The sequence below is a fragment of the Talpa occidentalis genome, unplaced genomic scaffold (genome assembly GCF_014898055.3).
Source record: "Talpa occidentalis isolate TD23 unplaced genomic scaffold, MPIMG_talOcc4v2.1 talOcc4.11, whole genome shotgun sequence".
NCBI lineage: Eukaryota > Metazoa > Chordata > Mammalia > Eulipotyphla > Talpidae > Talpa > Talpa occidentalis.
In genome coordinates, this window is record NW_023601104.1 from 75,992,007 (window position 1) to 76,011,469 (window position 19,463).

At 45.2% G+C, this 19,463-nt stretch overlaps 1 protein-coding gene across 7 annotated transcripts in view; it reads left to right on the forward strand.

Annotated features, from left to right (window-relative positions):
* Positions 1-19,463, forward strand: part of SMOC1 (SPARC related modular calcium binding 1) — a 189,555-nt gene that overhangs the window by 44,126 nt on the left and 125,966 nt on the right. For 2 of the 7 annotated variants that reach the window (XM_037503585.2, XM_037503586.2), the window contains exon 1: positions 7,574-7,694. The exons of 4 other annotated variants lie outside the window; for them this stretch is intronic. In XM_037503585.2, the coding sequence (XP_037359482.1) occupies positions 7,596-7,694 (99 nt within the window). In that variant the 5' untranslated portion in view covers positions 7,574-7,595. Of the gene's footprint in view, positions 1-7,345; positions 7,695-19,463 lie in introns of those variants that run through there. One more of the 7 variants, XM_037503587.2, reaches the window with a different exon arrangement.

Here is a 19,463-nt window from a genome sequence, read left to right on the forward strand (position 1 = left end):
TGTCTGACTTTGTGAAGAAGTTCCACACTGTTTCCCATTATTTTACATCCCACTGCCATGCACAGGTTCCAACTTCTCCACATCCGCAAGAGGCCTTGATACTTGTTTATTTATTTAATAATAGCCATCCTAACAGGTGTGAATGAGTAAGATGCTTTCAATTATTCTCTCACACTTGAGAAAACTGAGACCCAGAGATGTGGACTGACATGTCCATGATCAGCCATCAAGTCACAGGAATGGAATTTAAATCAAGGTCTTTCTAAAACCCAAATCAAAACTCTCAGCCATTTTATTTCCTGCCTCTAACACATGCATCCAAATGCAAGTGTTTCCTGTCTGCACAGATGTCTAATTGTGCAAGACATCTGGTAGAGGCACAAAGGTAGGAATGAAGTAGGTCTAAGGGGTTTTTACATGTTCTTACTGAGTATGGCTAGGTTGAAGGCAAGGCCGGGAAGTCACCCTCCATGGCTGGATGCAAATTCTGCTGTGAGTCCATGCAGTGCAACTTAGGGAAGGCAGCTGTGGTGCTGGCCCCTTCCTGAGAGCTGCTTTGTCCAGATGCAGAGTCTTTCAGACTATGCCATTAAAATTGAACCTAGGTCCCAGGGAGATGGCCTGGCTCCTGCCTCTTCTGCTAGCTGAACCTTTAGATGGGCTTGTTGAAACAGCTCCTTCTGCTTGTTCAGTTTTTCCAAAACAGATTAGGGGCAGAGAACATGAGCTTTGTGGCCAGACTCACTCAAGTTCATAAATGACTGCCACTGAGGCAGGGTAACCACAGGGAAGTATCTAAACCTGACTTTCCCTTTCCTCATTGAAATATGGGAATACTATCAAGCATAAAATTAGCATGAGGATGAAACGGGATGTTTGTAAGATGGTTGGTGATGGCGTTTTTGAAGTTAGTGGGTTTTGAGTGCATATTGTAAATGCTCAATAAATAGCCATTTATATATATATATATATATATATATATATATATATATATATAGCACCTGGGGAAAAACTTACTATATATTTCTCTTTATTGTTGGACAGTTTATTGCTTTGGTTACACTATCATGGTCCACCTTGGCAGCAAGAGTCCAGTTGACTTGGTGAGGAGGAAAGAAGATGGTCTAAGTGAGGGTAGAGGCCGAATTCTGCATGGTGCATGCTTTGTACAGAGTAGGGCTTGCTAAATGTTCAGTGAATAAATAGCTAAGTTGGGATGGGGGTTCCTGATGGGGAGCCACGGGTGTGAAGGTCATGGAAGTATAGGGACTAATGTGCAGTGAGAAGGCAGAGGGGACTGGACTTGACCTTTCCTTTTTATATTTAAATAGCACTTTCCCTTTATCAGAAATGTAATGTATATTCATTGTAGGGGGAAACATACAGATACAGGTCTCCCCTGGAATCTGAAAGCATATCATTCTCTTGTGGTATGACTTGGTAGAATATTTTTGGCGGGGGGAGGGGAAGAGGGTGGGGGTCTGGGAACACTGTGACCATTAATTCAGGTGGATGGGTTGGTGATGTCCACAGTGAGGCCTCTAGATAAAGTGGGGATAGCTCCCCCAACAATTTTGGGAGCTGCAGCTACTTTACCATGATGTGATTTCACCTTGTGTCTTGTGTTAGATTTTCCCAATGGCAGATTCTGAGACAAGGAATTCTGTGCAACAACTTTATTTGGAGAAGATCCAGGAAGCATTGTAAGGGGGTGGGGAAATGCAACAGGGAAAGGAGAAAAGTCAACCAATGGGCTGTTACTGAGAGGTCTACTGCCATGGGTGACTAGGCTTAATCTTGTGGGGCTCCACTCTGTCCATCAACCCCAGTTGGTAAACTGTGATAACTATTTTTCCTGGGCTACCAAAAGCTAAATGATAAGAGTGATCCAGTTAGTGGTAAATTTAGTTCCATCTTCTCTCCTGCCTCAGTGCCTTTACACATGCTGTTCACCCAAAATGCTCTCCCTCCTGCTCTTTGCCCAGATTAAGCCAGACATCCTTTAGCTCTCACCTAAAATATTACTTCTTCCAGAAAGCTGACACTCCAGATTGAGTCAGCACCCTTTTTGAATAACACCCCAAACACCCTGTACATCTTTGCAGTACTGTAGACACTTGTAATTAGTGAATTAATTATTGGTAATTAGTTGCTTAATATCGGTCTTCCCATTTTAAGCTCCTTGAGCTCAGTCGCCCTTTTTCATTGTTTCTCATTGTATATCCAGTGTCTAGTACAGTGCTTGGTAAACAGTAGGGATGCAATACAATTTCATTGTTTGACTGCCTTTCCTCCATACCAACGGATTAGAACCAAAGAGTGATGATTTGCAATGGAATGTTAAACCTGTCTGAAGGAGGTCCTTGAAACAGTGCTTTCTCTGGATTACCCAAGTATGGTAGTTATAGGCTTGATGAATGGGAAAGGCCCATTGGGGTAAGGTATAAAATAATACAGGCCAATAAAGCAAGAGATGAAAGGTGAAGCAGGTGAGTGGGAGAGAGTTTATACACTTGGAAAAAGGAGTTAATCTTCAGTAACATGCAATGTATTACACACAGATATAGTACATTCTTCTGGCTCATGGGATTGATAGATTTAAGAGGGCATCAAAACTTTGGATGTGTATGCAAAATTCAGGACCACCCTCAGTAAGGATAACCTTTGTGGTTAAGCCTCAGTTCTTCATCTGCATAATGGGGCTATTAAGGCTGACCTCCTAAGCAGGGCCTGCAGATAAGAGATCATGCAGGGAAAGTGCTTAGCAAAAAGTACAGCTCTTAGTGGCATAAGGTGGATTGGGTTCCAGTTCCCATTCTGCTACTTGTTTCTGGCTTTGTGAGTTAGGTAGCCTCCCCAAAATCTCAGTTCTTCATTAGTACAATAGGATGGGGAAATTAATGGTACTTAATTCACAGAGTAAATGCCAAAGTTTACTATGGAACTCTGCATGTTTGACATTTGCTAAGTTCTCATAGTTGCTACTAGCATTAATTTTAATTTTGAAACCAGGTCACAAAAGAGGAATCAGGTGAAAAGAAAAATTCCCCTAGAGGTAGAAGAGAAAGAGAAAGAAATAGAGAGAGTAGACTACAGATATTACCTAGAATATTTTTACAAAATGTGCATTATTTCCAGTGATCAGAATTGCTGATTTTTTAGGGCCTTCTCCTTTGCCACTCTGGCAGCACGTGGCTTGAACTTCCTTTTGGTATGTCTTTTTTTTTTTTTTTTTTTTCTTCACTTCAAGGTGCCTAGAAGGGAAACAGCAGGAGTAAATTTTTGCAACATTAAGGGTCTGAGCGTCCAGTCCTAAGGCCAAAGGCCGTTCATATTTGTGAGCATGAGGGAGCTGGGCAGGCAGATCTGGCCGGAATCTGCATGTGAGTGCTCTGGGCTCCACTGCATTGTCTGTGGTTCTTTTGTTTGGCATTCAAAATATTATGATGATGCTGCTGCTACTGCTGGTTGTCCCACAGATTTTTATTCTTCCCTAGTAACCAAAACCCAGAGTTTTAGCTGGGATAACCTTGACCTTTAACAGGTGATCACCTCAAGTTAAGGCTACTTTTCCTTTCAGCCTTTTTTGTAAGAGGTAGTCATATGACTAAGTTCTAGTCAACCAGATAAAAGAAAATGTGACTTTCCACCGGGGTCCTTAAAGAGAGAATCATGCTCTTCTTTTCCCTATTTTCCTCCCTGCTGCCTGGATAAAAGATATATGATGGCAAAAACTTGAGCTGCCATTTTGAATCGTGAATTAAGATTATTATTAAGAATGACAGTGACACTAGAAGGAGCCTGGGTTAAATGGAGCTACTCTAGACTTTGAAGGGAATTATATATACAAAAAAGAGATATATTAATGTTTCTAAATTGTTTAAGTCACTTTTTTGGGTCATGTATATTTAAAATCTAAATCACGTATATTTAAAATCTGATCTTGATAAGGTTAACTTCTGTGAGTCAACTCATTTACATAATGGAATGAATACTGCTGAATCCTCAATGCTAGGTGTTGTAGTAAGTTGTCATACATCCGGACATGGAATCTAGGATTCTTGGGGTGTCCCAGGCTTCTGAGAACAGTAGTGTACTTGGAAAAAGTATTGGACTTTAGCCAAAACTCACCTTTTTTTGTTGCTAGCTATTGTCACAAGTGAAGCAAACATAAATCAGTGTGTATTTATATTATAGAAACACTTCTCTTCAAATTCCCACACAAGATCTATCTTCTTTATGAGATCTTTCCTGCCCATTAGGTCTATAGTGGGTCCCTTAGTCTCTGAATTCCCCCAAAATACATTCAGACTTTACTCTCCAGGTATGTCTGCTCTGTGTCTTGAATTAGATGGCAACCTCTCAGAGGGCTGCTGTGCAGCTGAAGATCCCTCGTAAGAATGAGAATTTGCCAACCACAGAAGGAGATGCATCCAGGGGTTTGTGAAAATGAGTGGAAAGCTCCTATCCTGCAAGAGAGGACTGCACTGAAAGAATCACAAATATATTTGAAACAGAACTTCCTAGTAGTGCTAAGTATTTGAGTCCCTCAGACCTCAATATGGAATATTTTTCTTGTACAGAAATCTCTCCTTGCAAGCAGGACAAGGAATATGACTGAAAGTGGACAGACTAGATGCTAGGATATATTTATTTTTGTACCATGAGCCTGGTCTCCAGGGAAAGAAGGAACTTGTCAGTTGCACTTTTTTGCTTGGGCTGAAAGATTGAGCCTTGCAGAGAGATGCTTTTTAGGAGACTAGTTCTCTGGAATTTCTAAACTTCTCTGGACTTGGGAAGAGTCGGGAGAAGACAACGCATCATTTGAATGATGGTCATGGTTACAACAGGTCCCACATGCCAAGCAGAGGGAAAGAAAATACTTGCTGAGCAAAGTAACTGGAAAGCAATTACTCATATTTTAAGCTCAGCGACATGGTTGAAATCCAGTATAATGGAGACTTTTGGGCCAGTGACCACGTGGAAGTAAGCCTTCTGGCTGGAAAGCAGCATGTGGTGTTACGGATGGAAAGGACCATTGCGATGCCTTTTACCTGGCCATGTTTTGCTGCCAGATACCAGGGGTGGGCGGGGGTGGTGAGTACATCTCAACTGTATTTACTTTCTCCAACAGATTTCTCAATAATTCCAGCACGGAAAAATAACCAGCTTGACTCTGTGCCTGTGGCCAGGTGGTAGAAGTCAGGACAGACCCATCAGGTTGCTGAGCCTGACAGTGACATTTGCATTTGGCCAAGGCCCTGCAGGGTGAACACTCAGGCGGGCACACGGACATTGATGTAAGTGCTGCAGCTCAGTACTACTTGTGACAAGTGTCACAGTCCAGCTGGACAAGTTCCAGATACAAGGGCTGTTTCCAGGAAAGGTTCACTCTGATTGTTTCAGTGCTCTCCCCTGAAGCCCAGTGAAGCTCAGGGCTCTCCTTTCCCTTGCAGACCACTGAAGAAACTCCCAGTCAGCACAGAGGATGTCTCACTCAGTGGCATTTGAGGTTGGACATTGCTGTCATGACCTAACAGGCAGAATCAGATTCTTGAAAACCTGCACTTGAACCTCGGCGCTCATTTATGAGCCAAACAAAGCCAGAACTAGTATTTATTTATATACAAAAATGGATCTTTCTATCACACAGGATTATTCTGAGGATAAAAATGAGATGAGGAATTTTCTTGCCTTTTTCATATGCCAGATGGTGACATTTCTAACTTGACCATTCTCAAGGCTTTATATACTCTGTCTCCCTTTACCCCCCAAAACAACGCATGAGGCGAATACTATTTGAATCCCCATTTCACAGAGGGGAACACTGGACTCCAGGTAAGAACAGGGACTTGTGCCATTTTATACCACTAGGTGGCAGACCCAGGATTTGAACCCATCCTGACCCACAGGAGAGCAGGTCTGACCACTGCACCATTTCCTGGAGGCAGATATGCAGTTCTCTTAGAGGTGCTCTTGATTTTTGTTTGGAGAAGCATAAGTACTTACTTATTGTTCCAGCATCTATTCTGGGCTTTTTACTCTGAGGGGACTGGGAAGCAATGAAGCCTTTTAAGCGGGGTAGAGGCCGGGAGGGGTGGCAAAGGGAGGTGGCAAAGCTGAATGCAGGGGTTGAGTGGGAAGTGTGTTCATATAGTTTGGGAGAGAAGCCCTAAGGGAGCAGAGCTAACCCATGTCAGGATCTCTCAGGCCCAGATAGGAAGAGGAGTTAAATGCTGGTGCCCCTTCCTATCTGGTTGGTGAACAGAGTCTCCTCCATGAGGTGTGTGGTCCTTACAAAAGAAATAAGCTCTATGGGCCCTGTGACATGTAAAAAGGGAAACCATAGTTCCCTTGACTTGACTGCAGTGGCTCAATTTGCTCTCTTGAGGAGCTGGTGTAATGTGCTGTGAGCAGTCCCGAGATGGTCCTGCAGGGGCTGCGTGGGCAGAGCCCTCCATCTGACTGACCCTCTGTTGGGTTGTCATCTCCAAGTGCACTGGGCATCAGGAGAGGCATCCTCTCCTTTCTCTGGCCCATCTCTGGGGCCTTTGCACCCAGGCTACCCCTCCCCACCAATGCTTTTTCATCCCTCTCCCCCACCAGGAGATCAGAACCACCCCAGCGCTCCTAGGCCATGGAGAGGCTGCCCCTTGCCTCTCACGAGACCCCCGCCCCCACCCACTACCCCCTCCAGTTGGAAGCAAGGAGCCAGGACACCTGGGTTCCAATCCTGGGGGGCCCTCGCCAGCAGGCGGATGCCCAGCGCCTTCTTCACTTTGTCTCCTCGACACTGGCCCTGGGCCAATCGCTGCAGGACATGAGGTGCCACCCCTGAAAGCTTCTTTGAAAAAGGTGAATACACCCAGGCCCCACTCCCAAGGCAGGCCACTGTCCACCTGTGCGGATCACTCAGCGACTCCCCAGTTGTCGATGCAGCGGGGGAACCTCCACGCCCCAGCACCCACGTTTGGAAAGTGAGGCTAGGAACCTTTCCTCGCCTGCCCTGACAGCGCCTGTCCTGCGCACTGAGGCCGTGTATCAGCCAGGTGGGCATTGTGGTGGTCCGGGCTGCCGGTGCGCCCTTCGGGTCCCTTGGAGAGGAGGGCCGGGAGAAAGTTCCTCTTTATGCCAGCCTCTCGGGGAGCCCACCCTGGCAGGGCAACAGGGTGTCGCTCCTCGGTAGGGTTGACCGCGAGCCGCCCCTCTTACGTCTCTCCCATTGGCTTTCACCTGCCAGAGGGTCTGCCGCTACGGGCTTCCCGGCCCGTCAATCAGGGCCGCCTGCGCTCCGCCCCTCCCGGGGGTTTATAACGGGAATTCCCATGGCCCGGGCTCTGGCACCCCAACCTGCTGCCTCCGCGGCCCGGCCGAGCCGAGCGAGCGCCGCGCGCTGAGCACACGCTCGCGCTGCCGCTGCTGCTCCCGGTTCATGACTGCGCGCTCCGCCCGCGGCCCCGCCAGTCCGCGCCCCGCGACCCGCTGCCGGCCGCGCGCCGCCGCCGGGGCCCCGGAGGGAAGGAGGCAGGCGCAGCCGTGCGCCCCGCGGAGCCCGCGACCCCTGCCCGCAGTCGCCTGCCCACCCCGTTGGCACCATGCTGCCCGCGCGCTGCGCCCGCCTGCTCACGCCCCACTTGCTGCTGGTGTTGGTGCAGCTGTCCCCCGCGCGCGCCCACCGCACCACGGGCCCCAGGGTAAGTGCGCCCGCAGCCGCGCGCCCACCTGCGGGCGAGAGGGAGGTGGCGCGTCCTCGCTCCTCTGCAGCGGACCGAGGGGTAAGGGGGGGTGTCAGACCTGTTCCCCCCTCACCGACCACAGTCCCTGTGGGTTTGGCGGAGTTGGTGTAATAAAATTTCTTCCATTGTCCCCCCACCCCCCCACCCCATCTTTTCTTGCAACACCGATCCCCCCCCCCAACCCACCCCCTCTCCAGCTGTCACTGGTGGGCTTTATTTCCTAATCTCTCTTCCCAGGGTTTTGCTCCAAGCCCCATAGTAGGTGCCTCCAGCGCCCGAAGCTCGCTCAGCTCAAGTAGGGCTGCCCTGTGGTCTCTCGCTGTGCCGGGTCTCGGCCCCAGTCGCCAGGGCGGGCGTCCTTGGCAGGCCGCTGGGTCAGCGCTGCCTACAGAGTTTTAGGTTACCCGAGAGCCACACAAGGACCTTGTGTCGTTTTAAAAAGCTATCGCTGCTCGTAAAACCTAAGGCAGATAATTTTAATGCTCCCTCCTGCTGAGCACAGTCCCGGAGGGGGCGAAGGGGTGGGGGCTGTGGAGAGGTGGTGGGGGCTGTGGAGAGGTGGTGGGGAGGAGCAGCTCTGTGCGCAAGGGTCTCCTCCCCTGGGTTGGGGCTGGGAGGGTGAACTACTTGTTGAACCTTGGTCTGATTGGAGTTTCTGAAAGATATACAGCCTGCCAATCCTGGCCAGAGGGCGCGTGTCCAGGGCATTGTCAGCTCTCCTGGAACCAATGGCATTGTGTTCATTTCTGGTCTAGAGTACTGCACTCTTAGTTGGTCTAAGCAAGGATTCTCTGGCTCTAAAAAAACAAAACAAAACAACAAAACAAAACAAAACAGTACATCAAGCCATCTAACTGTTCATTTGACCAAACTTAGTTCAGACGGTTGCTGGCCAAAGAGCGACTTAGATCAGGGCTGTACACAGGAAAGCTGCTCACTTCAGGCCACAATGAGAAAGTTCATGTGAAAGTAACTGGGATCTTTGTGCAAACAAAGTTGGTTTCTTAACCAACTTGTGCTTGTTGGTTAAGGAGCAAATCTTGTGCATTCTTCCCAGGCATCCCTGGCCTAGACCCTTGCCACCTGTTCAGATTGCAGGTTCTTTATTCATAGCTCGTGCTATATGAGAATGGTCTTTATAGCTGTCGTGTGTGGAGGAAAGCCTTGCAAAGTTTGATGAGCCTTAATGACTGCCCAGATGCTGGCTGATTACATCTGAGCCCAGCTATCACTGTGAGATCAGATTTGCAACCACTTAGGAAAGAAAAGTGTTTGTCCCCATGTTGGGCCAGCCCTTGCTTTTATGACCAGATGTGCAACAGCAGCAGTTAAAGTGCGGCAGATTAGATCCAGGGCGTGCCATAAATCCTCGACAGCAGGCATTCCCAAAGCTGGGGCAAGTAAGGGCTCTGGGAGTGACTTTTATGGATGCAGATGAGGATGCCTTTTAAATGAAGCTGCTTGGTTTGATATTAGGACTCGCAGCTCTTAAACTCTGGGGTCAGGAGAGCCACAGTGTTCCCTCCAATAATTAGGAACAGTCAAGACAGAGATGCAGACCAGAGCACCCCAACTGAAATCTGGATGCCCGCCCATACGAGAGGCCCGGAGACAAATGGTGGGGGGCTCATTTGGTGCTGGGCATGTCTAGTGTCTCAGGCCATATGGCTTTCCTTTCCTGCCTCCTGAAATTGGAGGCAGCAACTTCTAGGGGGAAGCTAAGGACTTTCAGGGAAACCAGGGATGCTGGTTCAGTTTCCTTCCAACTTCTTTAGTTTATTAATTTGATACCAGTGATGGAACATAAGCAGCAACTGTAAGCAGGCTGTGTGTGTCCCAGATGCGTTTTTTCTCTCTCTCTCTCTCTCTCTCTCATGTGCACACACACACACACACACATACACACGCACAGGCGCACACACAAACAAACACTCATATGCACGCACATGCATATGCATGTGCACATGTGTGTGTTTAGAAAGTACCAGGGAGAAGCTTTTGTCTTGGGCATGTGTGTCATAGGCAACAATAACATCTACCGTGTATGAACACTTGGGCAGGCACTTTCCACGATTGCTTATGTTTGTAAGAACTGGAGACTGGGTCATTTTAGTGCCATTTTACAAGTGAGACTCAGGGAAGCTGAACAGCTTGCTTGAAACACTCAGTGCCCATGTACCTCTGGGAGCCAAATCCCACTTTATATGGACATGCAGGTTGTGTGCTTTCTACACCACCAAGCTGCTGTGGGGAATGTTCTTCCAACTGGTAATTCTTAAACTCTGGGGTCAGGAGAGCCACAGAGTTCCTGTTAAAGGAAGAGATGCCAAAATGAGAAAACATTGAAGTCACATGCGTCAGGCAAGTCTGTAAGATTTATAAACATTAATTTTTGCTGTGTGTACTACTAAAGGGTGATGTCTTTGAGTTTCAACCTATGCCTAAAGACTTCGTTCTCTTTTGTGGCTTCTCGGTGGCCTCATATGTGTGGCTCTGGTTGCGAGTGGCAGTGTTGGGGGGAGCAGAAACATCTGGCTTGTTTGCAGTATTCCCTTGGGCACCCCTGGGTCTCTTCTGTTAATCTTTTGAGTGACAGAGGCTTAAGGATTGGCATCTTTTACAGCTGGCTTTCTAGGAAACCGAGAGCATGCCCTTTCGGTTTAACTTTATCTGGCTCACTAATTGAGCTCCCCCGAGGCCTAGACCCCAATCCTTGCCCCCTTATTTGCTTCCTGCCTTCATAAAATTCCTGACATTTGTTTAACTCTGCAAACCAGCAGCTATCAAGTATCAGATTGGAGCCTATTATGTAGGAAGCACCTGATTTTTTGGGCTTTCTGTGCCGAGCAATTGCTAGCTACCTGGGAAACTGGCTTGAATTCTTTTAGTACTGAAAAGGCAACCATTTCTTTAATCCTGTACAATTTACTGAAAATGTTTCAGGGGAGAATGGACTGGGGAGGGGTTCCCTTGGATGACTGGGTCTAGCCGATGGTCAGGTCGGTCCCACTATCTGTCTCTGTCTGGTCTTCTCTTGATCCTGGCAGATTGGAGCTAGGTGAGGACAGGAACTGTGTCCTCTGGTCAATTGGTATATCACTTGAGCCCAGCAAAGGGTCAGGCACCTAGTGGGGATGGATTTTACTGGTGTTTGTGGAACGAACAAATAAATGCAGATAATGCATGTTTAATAACCACCCATAGTTCTCCTTTCTTGGTGCTTTAGCATGTCTGGAGGCAGGAAATAGATCTAAAAGAAGTCTGAGAAACAGGAGACAATGAGAATGTCAAGTGTGTGTAAGGAATTTGATATAAGTTGTTTTAGGGATAGTTTGTATTTGTTCTCTCTCTTCACACTTGTTTGATGTGGTCTTCCAAACCCAGCTCCAGCATCGTCCTGTAGGGACTTTGCTGCAGAACACTCTTGGTTAGAATTGACCATGCCCGCCTTTCAACACCTTCTGTGTCTGGTCCATTTGTGTTCTAACTTTTACTTCTCTCTGCAGCGAGCATCTTGAGATCAGCCTGGCATCTGCCAGCTACACAGTGCTCACTCGCCACTTCTGCATGTCAGGCATGGCCTGGTCTTGTTAAATAGCAAACTCACGCCCCCGAGGGCAGAGTAGAGATCTTACTTGTCAGTGTCCTGGTCACACTGTTAAGCCTTTTGTAAATATTTATTGAAATGAATTTGTCTGTGTAGTGATGTCCAAACTGGACCCACTGCTCTCATTTAAACGTGAAATTAGTTACTTGCAAATGATTTCCACTCCTTTTCAGATTTTTGTTTTTTGTTTAAAAATAATTGCTTGCCTGAGCAAGCAAAGTTGGATGGGGAAACAGGTTTAGCTCCACCTTAAACCCTTTTTTAAATCTTGCATTTGTCAAGATGTGCAGCAACTTCTAGCCAGTTCCCTTCCATGTGATCAGGCTGTCTCAGTGTCTGGACTCAAGTGTGTCTTCAGCGATGCCTGAGATATCATTATCTGTCTGCTGGGCAAGAGCTCTCCTTTCCATATGGGAGAATTTATCAGAGATGCCACTCAGGTGTTTGGCCAAAAACTTAATTTGAACATTTTGATAGAGCTGACATATAAGATTAAAGAAACAAAATTGAGGAGAACAGGAAGAGGAAGCAATCATCTCAGAAACTCTAGAGCATGCAATCAAATGGAAAACACGTCACCATTATCTCACTCTCTCTTAAAGTTGAACATTCACGTTTCTGATGACCCAGGACACAAATGTAGATGATAAATAAGAGGGTGAGGTGGAAAGATGACAAATAAAAGGAGGGTGTATCTGCCTAAGAAAAGCTCTAATCCCAATGGAGATATAGGCAGCTGCATTCGTAATAATATGAGCCTGGAAGGGGCCCAAATGCCCATCAGTTGGATGAATAAAGTGTGCTGTAGTCTCACCGTGGAGAGGTCTACTCAGTCAAAACAAATGAACATGAGTGAAAATATGGATGAATCTTGGTAATATGATATCAAATAAAAGAAATAGGCCCAAAGCTGTAACATGACATCTTTCATACATGTAAAATAACTAAAATTAAAGAAAAAAAAACTTGTAGGGATATAAATTAGCTGTAAGGAAGCTATTTGAAAAGAAAAGCAAGGTTCTGAGAAGGACAGGATTGGGGGAGGGGGCTAGGTGCAGTAGGGGGAGAAGTTGGCAGGGGATGCCAGATGATGAGTGCAAAGTCAGTGTCCATACTTGCTCGTTCTTTGGGTGGGTGGGAGGATGGTATCTGTCAATTAGTAAAGACCTAATAGCTGATTAAATTAAAAAGAAAAGCCAGGCCTGCATGGACCAATGTTGAGTGTGTCACAACGCACAGAGTAAGATTAATTCAATTCTTTGCACCTGAGTTCAGACAAAGACAAATTCCCAAGTAGGGACTCCTTTCTCTCTTCCTCTGCTCCCGCCTCCTCTGTTCCAGATGTGCAAGTGGCCCTACCTAAAAGACCATGTTGGGGAGTGATTATTGGCTTTTGTTTCAATTCTTGGCTGACTAGACCCAGAACCTGGCATCAATATCTACATTAGTTGGCAGAGGGCTTGATTGTAAAGCTGAGCCTGCAGTGGGCAGCTTTCCCTTTTCCCTGCTCAGGGATCAGTCCTGTGGATCTGAGTCCCCAGCTCCACAGAGAGAGAAGTTCAGGAGGTGGGCTTGGGTCAGAAGCCTTCCCTGCCAGAGTAGGGTGGGGGAGGGGTATTCTGGTTTGATGCCGGCCTTTATTGTACCTCCTCCCGCACCCCCCTTTGCAGATGCTGGGGGAGGGGAGTATGGCCAGCTTAGCAGGTACAGGGCACCTTTTCTCTCCCAAACACATAGAGATCTATTGTTTAAGCAGCCAAGTTCCTGGGATTGCTGGTGTATGTGTGTGTGTATGTGTGTGTGGGGGGGTGTCAGTGTCGACAGCCCCCTCCCTCTGCATTTGTCACCTGGAGCTGTTTGGGAGAGGACAAAGGTTGAGTTGCAGAGGAGAAATCAATCGGGGCTGCTTGCAAGGTCCGCCAAACAGGGTTAGCACTGCACACACGCGCTCTGCATGAACCCTGAATCGCCAAGGGGCTAAGTACATTGGGGCACCTTGAACAGTCCCAACAGTCCTGTAAGGAGTCAAGGCAGCATAGGTGGTTCTAGTAATGACTCAGAGTTCCCTTGCAGCTGATGTCATTCTAAAGGCAGTTGCTACGTCACAGCGCTATCTTACCGTTGATTTCAGCCTCCTTATTTTTTAGTAGCCACAGTTGGCAGCTTCCACAAAGCAGGAAAGGTTCAGAGAGCTGAGAAGAGCTCCTCTTGCGCCTGGGGAGGATCAGGACTGATCAAGCTTCCATGAGAGAATGTGTCAGTTGTTTTGAAACTTGACAAATACGGTACAGTTGTAAGCGACTCTTCCCCTGTCCCTTAAAATCTATTTTATGTGACAGGACAGTGTTGATCTGAGTATAATACTTTTTGTCAATTGTCAAAAAGTATTGACAGTGGAAAAGGCCGGACCCACTTTCTAGCCAGGTTCACTTATAGGACTAAGGAAGCATCTGAGCATTCACCGGAGACAGGGTGAATCTCCCAGTGCAGTGCTGGGAATTGAATATGTATTTAGTGGATGTTTATTGTTCATCTATTCTTGTGAAGTGCTGCAAAATGCCTGGGGAGAGGCTATAGAAGTAGATGATAAATAAAAGGGTGGGGTAGGAAGTGTAAAGACATGACTCGGACACAGCATCACCCACCAACTAAAAGTGACTCCAGTGACCTCTTTTTTGTCAGGAAGGAGATATTCCATATCTGCATATTAGACATATGTAGTTACTGAAGTTTTAAATGTGATTAGTATAACCATTAAATTGAAATTTTAATTATTTTAAATTAATTTAAAACATGGCTAGTTACATATCAGACAACTTCGGTCACTAACCAGCATACCCAGCCTTACCTCCCACTGGACTCAGGTGTCCTGGACTTCAGTCACACTGAAGCATTTTGCATTTCCTGACCTTCCTTCCCTCCTTATGGCTGTCAAAATCCCACCCACCATTTGAAAGATTCATAATGTTCCACACAGCCCTCCTAGCCTCCTGTGCTTTGCTTGCTTACCTCTGGGGCAGTGCACACCCCCATCTACCCTGTGTTCCAGCTGATCATAAAAAGGAGGGTGGTAGACAGTCTCAGCTAGGCCTTGGGAGTGGTAGACCCCTGTGTGAATCCAGCTCTGCCACCGTGTGCCTGGATGAGTAATTGGCTCCTTGGTTCCCAATTTGTCCATTGGCGGTCATAGCATCTATGTTCCAGAGTGGTGGGGGTAAGAGGGGTAGGTGTGGGGGGATCAAGTGGGATGTCTTACTGTTCCTACTCCTAATTCTGCTCCCTCTTTGTATTCCTATTTCTGCTGTAACAAATACCCAAACTGACTGAAACAACATTTCTGGAGGTGAGACATCTGACACGGGTCTCAGTGACCTAAAAACATCAGCAGAGTTGAGTTCCTTTCTGGAAGCCTGAGGGGAGAATTTGTTTTCTTGCCTTTTCCAGCTTCTAGAAACACCTGCATTGGTTGGCTGCAGCCACCTTTCACCTTCAAAGCCTGCAGTAGCTGATGATGTTTTTTATGCTGCCTTCTCCCTGGTTCTGACCCTTTACCTCACCATTCCAGGACCCTTGTGGTTGATGGTGTGGGGCCTTCCTGGAGAGTATATGCTGTTGTCCTTACTTTGAAGTTAGTTGATTGGCAACCTTAATTTCACCAGCAACCTTAATCCTCCTTTCTATGTAATGTGGCAGTATTAGGAGTAGGACATATTTGGGGTGGGACATTTTTCTGCCTGCCACTTTCAGTAAGGATTGAATACAGTGTCTGGCTCATAGATGGTACTTAATATGGGGGGAGGGCATTCTCTTTTTTTCTTTTGAGAGTAGGAGCTTTCAGCAATGGAGTTGCTTAATTTTCTTTATAGACTCCATCCTGCCGGAGAACAGGTGCTTTATAAATGTTTATTGAATAAGAGGATATTCAATAAATGCAGATAGTTTCTTGTCTTATAGAGACATATTGAATAATAAAAACAAGTAAAATGACCTCCTTTGTGGAAAAAAGTCAATGTACATATGGAAAAATAGGGTGTTTTATATGTCATACTGTTAATAGTGGTTATCATGGGGATAGTCCATTTCTATGAGATATTTACTAGTCATTATTAAAATAATTTTGCTGGGCCTCCCTGGTGGTACAGCGGTTGAGCGCTGGGTTGCGAAGCTGCCCGCAGCCTCTGCAGCGCCGGTTCGTTCCCTGACTGCTCCCTGGACACCGGAGGAGAGTCCCACATGGCGTGCAGACCTCTCCTGCCGCCCGCTGCTCCCCTCAGCAGTGTACTTCGTCAGTCTGCCTGTTATCTCCGCTCTGGCTCTAGTGAATTCTCTCACCCTCCTGTGCCTCTGACTGTACCCAATGCTTGTATAAGTAAATAAATAAAATAAAATAAAATTTTGCTTACATGACCGTCTTTTAATATTAGGAGAAAGGAATAAAGATGAGAACACGCATGATTTAAAATAATCCTAAAATCTGTCTCAATCCAGCCTGATCTCCAAGTCACCTCTGGATCTATCTCATCTGACTCAGTATGCCTGTACTCATATGTGCTGATTTTCAGGCTTAGAAACTGTTAATACCAGGTCTCCTACCCACTTTCAGCATGCTTTGAACTCAGTCTGCTTTATTTTTAAATTTTTTTAAAGATTTATTTATTTATGCATATAAGAACTGGGGTACAGGCCAGAGGTGTGGGGGGGGCGGTGAGAGGATTCCCCAGAGACAGAGTGGGGAGCAGAACAGGCGGGTTGACTAAATACACTGCTGAGGGGAACAGCGGGTAAGTCAGGAGAGGTCTTCTGCACCATGTGGGTAGCTCCCTGGCCAGGGATCAAACTTGTGCTGCAGTGGCTGTCAGCTTCATAGGTTGTATCTTAACCCCTTGCACCCCAGGGAGGCCCCTCAGTCTGCTTTAAAGAAGAGTTGTCAATTAACCTTAGTGTGACATAACTGTAAAAAATATATATTTATTGCTGTCAGAGGAAATATAACTTAGTACAATCATTTTGTAGAATTACAATTGAAGGTACACACATTTTTTAACATTGTGGTTGCACTCGGCTATATATGCTAGAGAAACACATTGAAATATATACTAAAAAACGTGTGTAAGTGTGTTCATAGCAGCATTTTTTGGTAGTAATGAAAAATTGGAAACCAGCTAAATGCCCATCAACAGGAGACTAGAAATATAAATTATGGTATAACCAAAAATTGAAATACTATTTAACACTGAAAATGACTAAAGGTATACTCATTATTATGGGTCAATTTCATAATTAAAATGTGGAGTGAAGAAACTTGTAGAAAGATACAGACATGCTGCTATTTACATAAAGCTTGAAAACATGCAAAAACTACATTTTGTGGGCCTCTCTGGTGGTGCAAGGGGTTAAGCACTACACTATGAAGCAATCCGAAGCCTCTGCAGCATGAGTTCGATGCCTGGCCAGCCAGGAAGCAACCCACATGGCACAGCAGACTTCTCCTGTCTTGCCCGCTGCTCCCCTCAGCAGTGTGTTTCAGTCAGTCTGCTTGTTCTGTTCCCCACTCTGTCTCCGGTGAATCCTCTCTCCCCCTACATCTCTGGCCTGTACCCCAGCTCTTGTATGCATAAATAAATAAATCTTTTTAAAAAACCCCTACATTTTGTATAGGGGTACGCACATAGGTAAAAAAATGTATGAGAAAACTAGGGCACACTAACTCTGAAGCTCAGGTTTGTGGTTGCCTAGGGTATGAGGGCAAAAATGGAGAGAAATACATTGGACGGGACCCAGAAGACTTGCACTCAATCAGTGATGTTTTATTTTTTTAAACTGGAGGATTAGTATATAAATTTTAATATTCCTTTTCATATATATTATATAATACAGCATAAAGTTTTCCATGAAAAATAAAAATGCATTTGGAGAGGTTGCAACAAAGTTTTAAGAGCAACTAAAAATGATACTTGTTTAAGGAATCTTCTGCTCCTTAGTACTGGCCACTTTTTCTTTCCCCTGAGGGAAATGCTTTCCTGAGCTACCTGTGGTGCCTGCAGGTGTGGCTTCCTTCTCTGCAGGTGTCTGACAGGCCTGGGGTCCTCCCGGGTCCAGGTCTCCACACTTCTCACTGTACTTATGCTCCCAGCATTCTTAGAAATGTGGTTGGTTATTTTCTCAAATTTATTATGAGGGTTTCCAGAAGCCCAGTTATGGTTAAATTTAGACACAAAACAAAAAATATTTTAAGTGTGACCCCAATAAAAATGGTTACTTATCTAAAATTCAAATTTAACTGGGTATCCTATGTTGTTTCTGACACTCACTTTAGGTGCTTTTGGGAATTATTCATCCACATTTTCTGTAGTTTTAAAAATAGGGACTTTATATATATATATATATATATTTTTTTTTTTTTTCTTTCTTTCTCACTCTCTGACTTGGAAGAGAGGGTTTTTTTATACTAAGGATATTAATTTGTTTTTCTGTCATGTCTGGCAAATGCCTTCCTTAGTATGTTAAATAAAAAGACAATGGTTTCAGTCTACTACATTTTGCATTTTTATGGAGCTGATCTGTCATTATAGTTTCTATCTTTGGTGTCAGGATGAGGAAGGTTTTCCCCAACTACGATTATAGAAATTAAAGTGAATGTGTTTCTAAGTCTTGGATTGCACAAGCAGCCAAAGCTACATCTCATCGGTCACCCATTTAATGTTTGATAGGAGTTCATGTGATATTTCCTGTGAGCTCAACTTAATGTAATCCTGTGGCAAGAGCACTTGCCTTTCAGAAGTTCCCAATTACGTTTGGAAAAAAGATGAGTCAACCCAAGTCTTCCATCAAGGTAATTACTTGGGGAATTTATATAAAAAGTGTTTGTTTGCGTAAGCAGGTTATTCTGGAAAGCAGAATCACTTAGAAGAGAATTTAGACTCTTCTTCATCTCTAGGTCCTTTCCATTCATTAAAAAAAAAAAAACCTTTTCTTTATTATGCAAACTTCTAAATATGCACAAACAGGAGGAAATAGTATAAGGAAATAGTATAAGGAAATAGTATAAGGAAATAGTATAACAAATTCTCAGACCCCTCACTCAGCTTCAATGATGGACAGCTGGCCAATCTCATTTCCTCCACCCATGCCCCTAGTCTTTGCTCAGCTTATTTTGAAGCAAACTAGACTTTATCTCTTATCTGTAAATAATTTTATATGTATATCTAAAAGATACTCATCAAAAACTAACCCCAATGCCATATCAGAGCCAAAAAATATGAAAAATGATTCCTTAACATTATTTAACATTCAGATCTCCCTGATTATTTCTCAAATATGTCTTTTTTGGTTATTTGATGAAGATGCAGTGAAGCTGGATTATCAGTTGCATTATCAGTTCTTAAATTTTTCTTAGCCTGCTAGGTTCTCCTCACCTCTTCTTTACTTTGTAATTTGTTGAATCAGGAGGTTGATCCTGGGTTCTCCACTGCAGGTTTTGGGATTCCATTCCTCTAGCATTGTTGAACATGTTTCTCTACCCCTCACATTTCCTGTAAAATTTTACATCTAGAGGTTTGATGAGATATAAACTTGGTAAGGATTTTTTAAAAAGATTTATTTATTTATGCATACAAGAGCTGGGGTGCAGGCCAGAGATGCAGGGTGGGGAGCGGGTGGTAGTGGTGAGAGGATTCACCAGAGTGGGGAGCGGAACAGGTAGATTTATTGAAATACGCTGCCGAGAGGAGCAGCAGGCAAGACAGGAAAGGTCTGCTGTGCCATGTGGGTCACCTCCCTGGCCAGGGATGGCTGCGGATAGCTTCATAGTACTGAGATTTAATCCTTTGTGCCATCAGGAGGCCCCAGACTCGGTAAGGATTTTGTTAAGTATATTTCATTGGAGTTGTCATTAGGAGGCACAAAAAAGCTGTACTGTTAGCACCAGTGATGATTATTTTGGGACCCGTTCATTTATTAGGAGTTGTCACTGATAATGAGTAACAGGTCATAACTTTTTTTTTTTTTTAATAGAGGCATGCTTTATTTATTTATTTTATTTGTTTGTTTGTTTTGTTTATACATGCACTGGGTACAGTCAGAATCGCGGGAGGGTGAGAGAATTCACCAGAGCCAGAGTG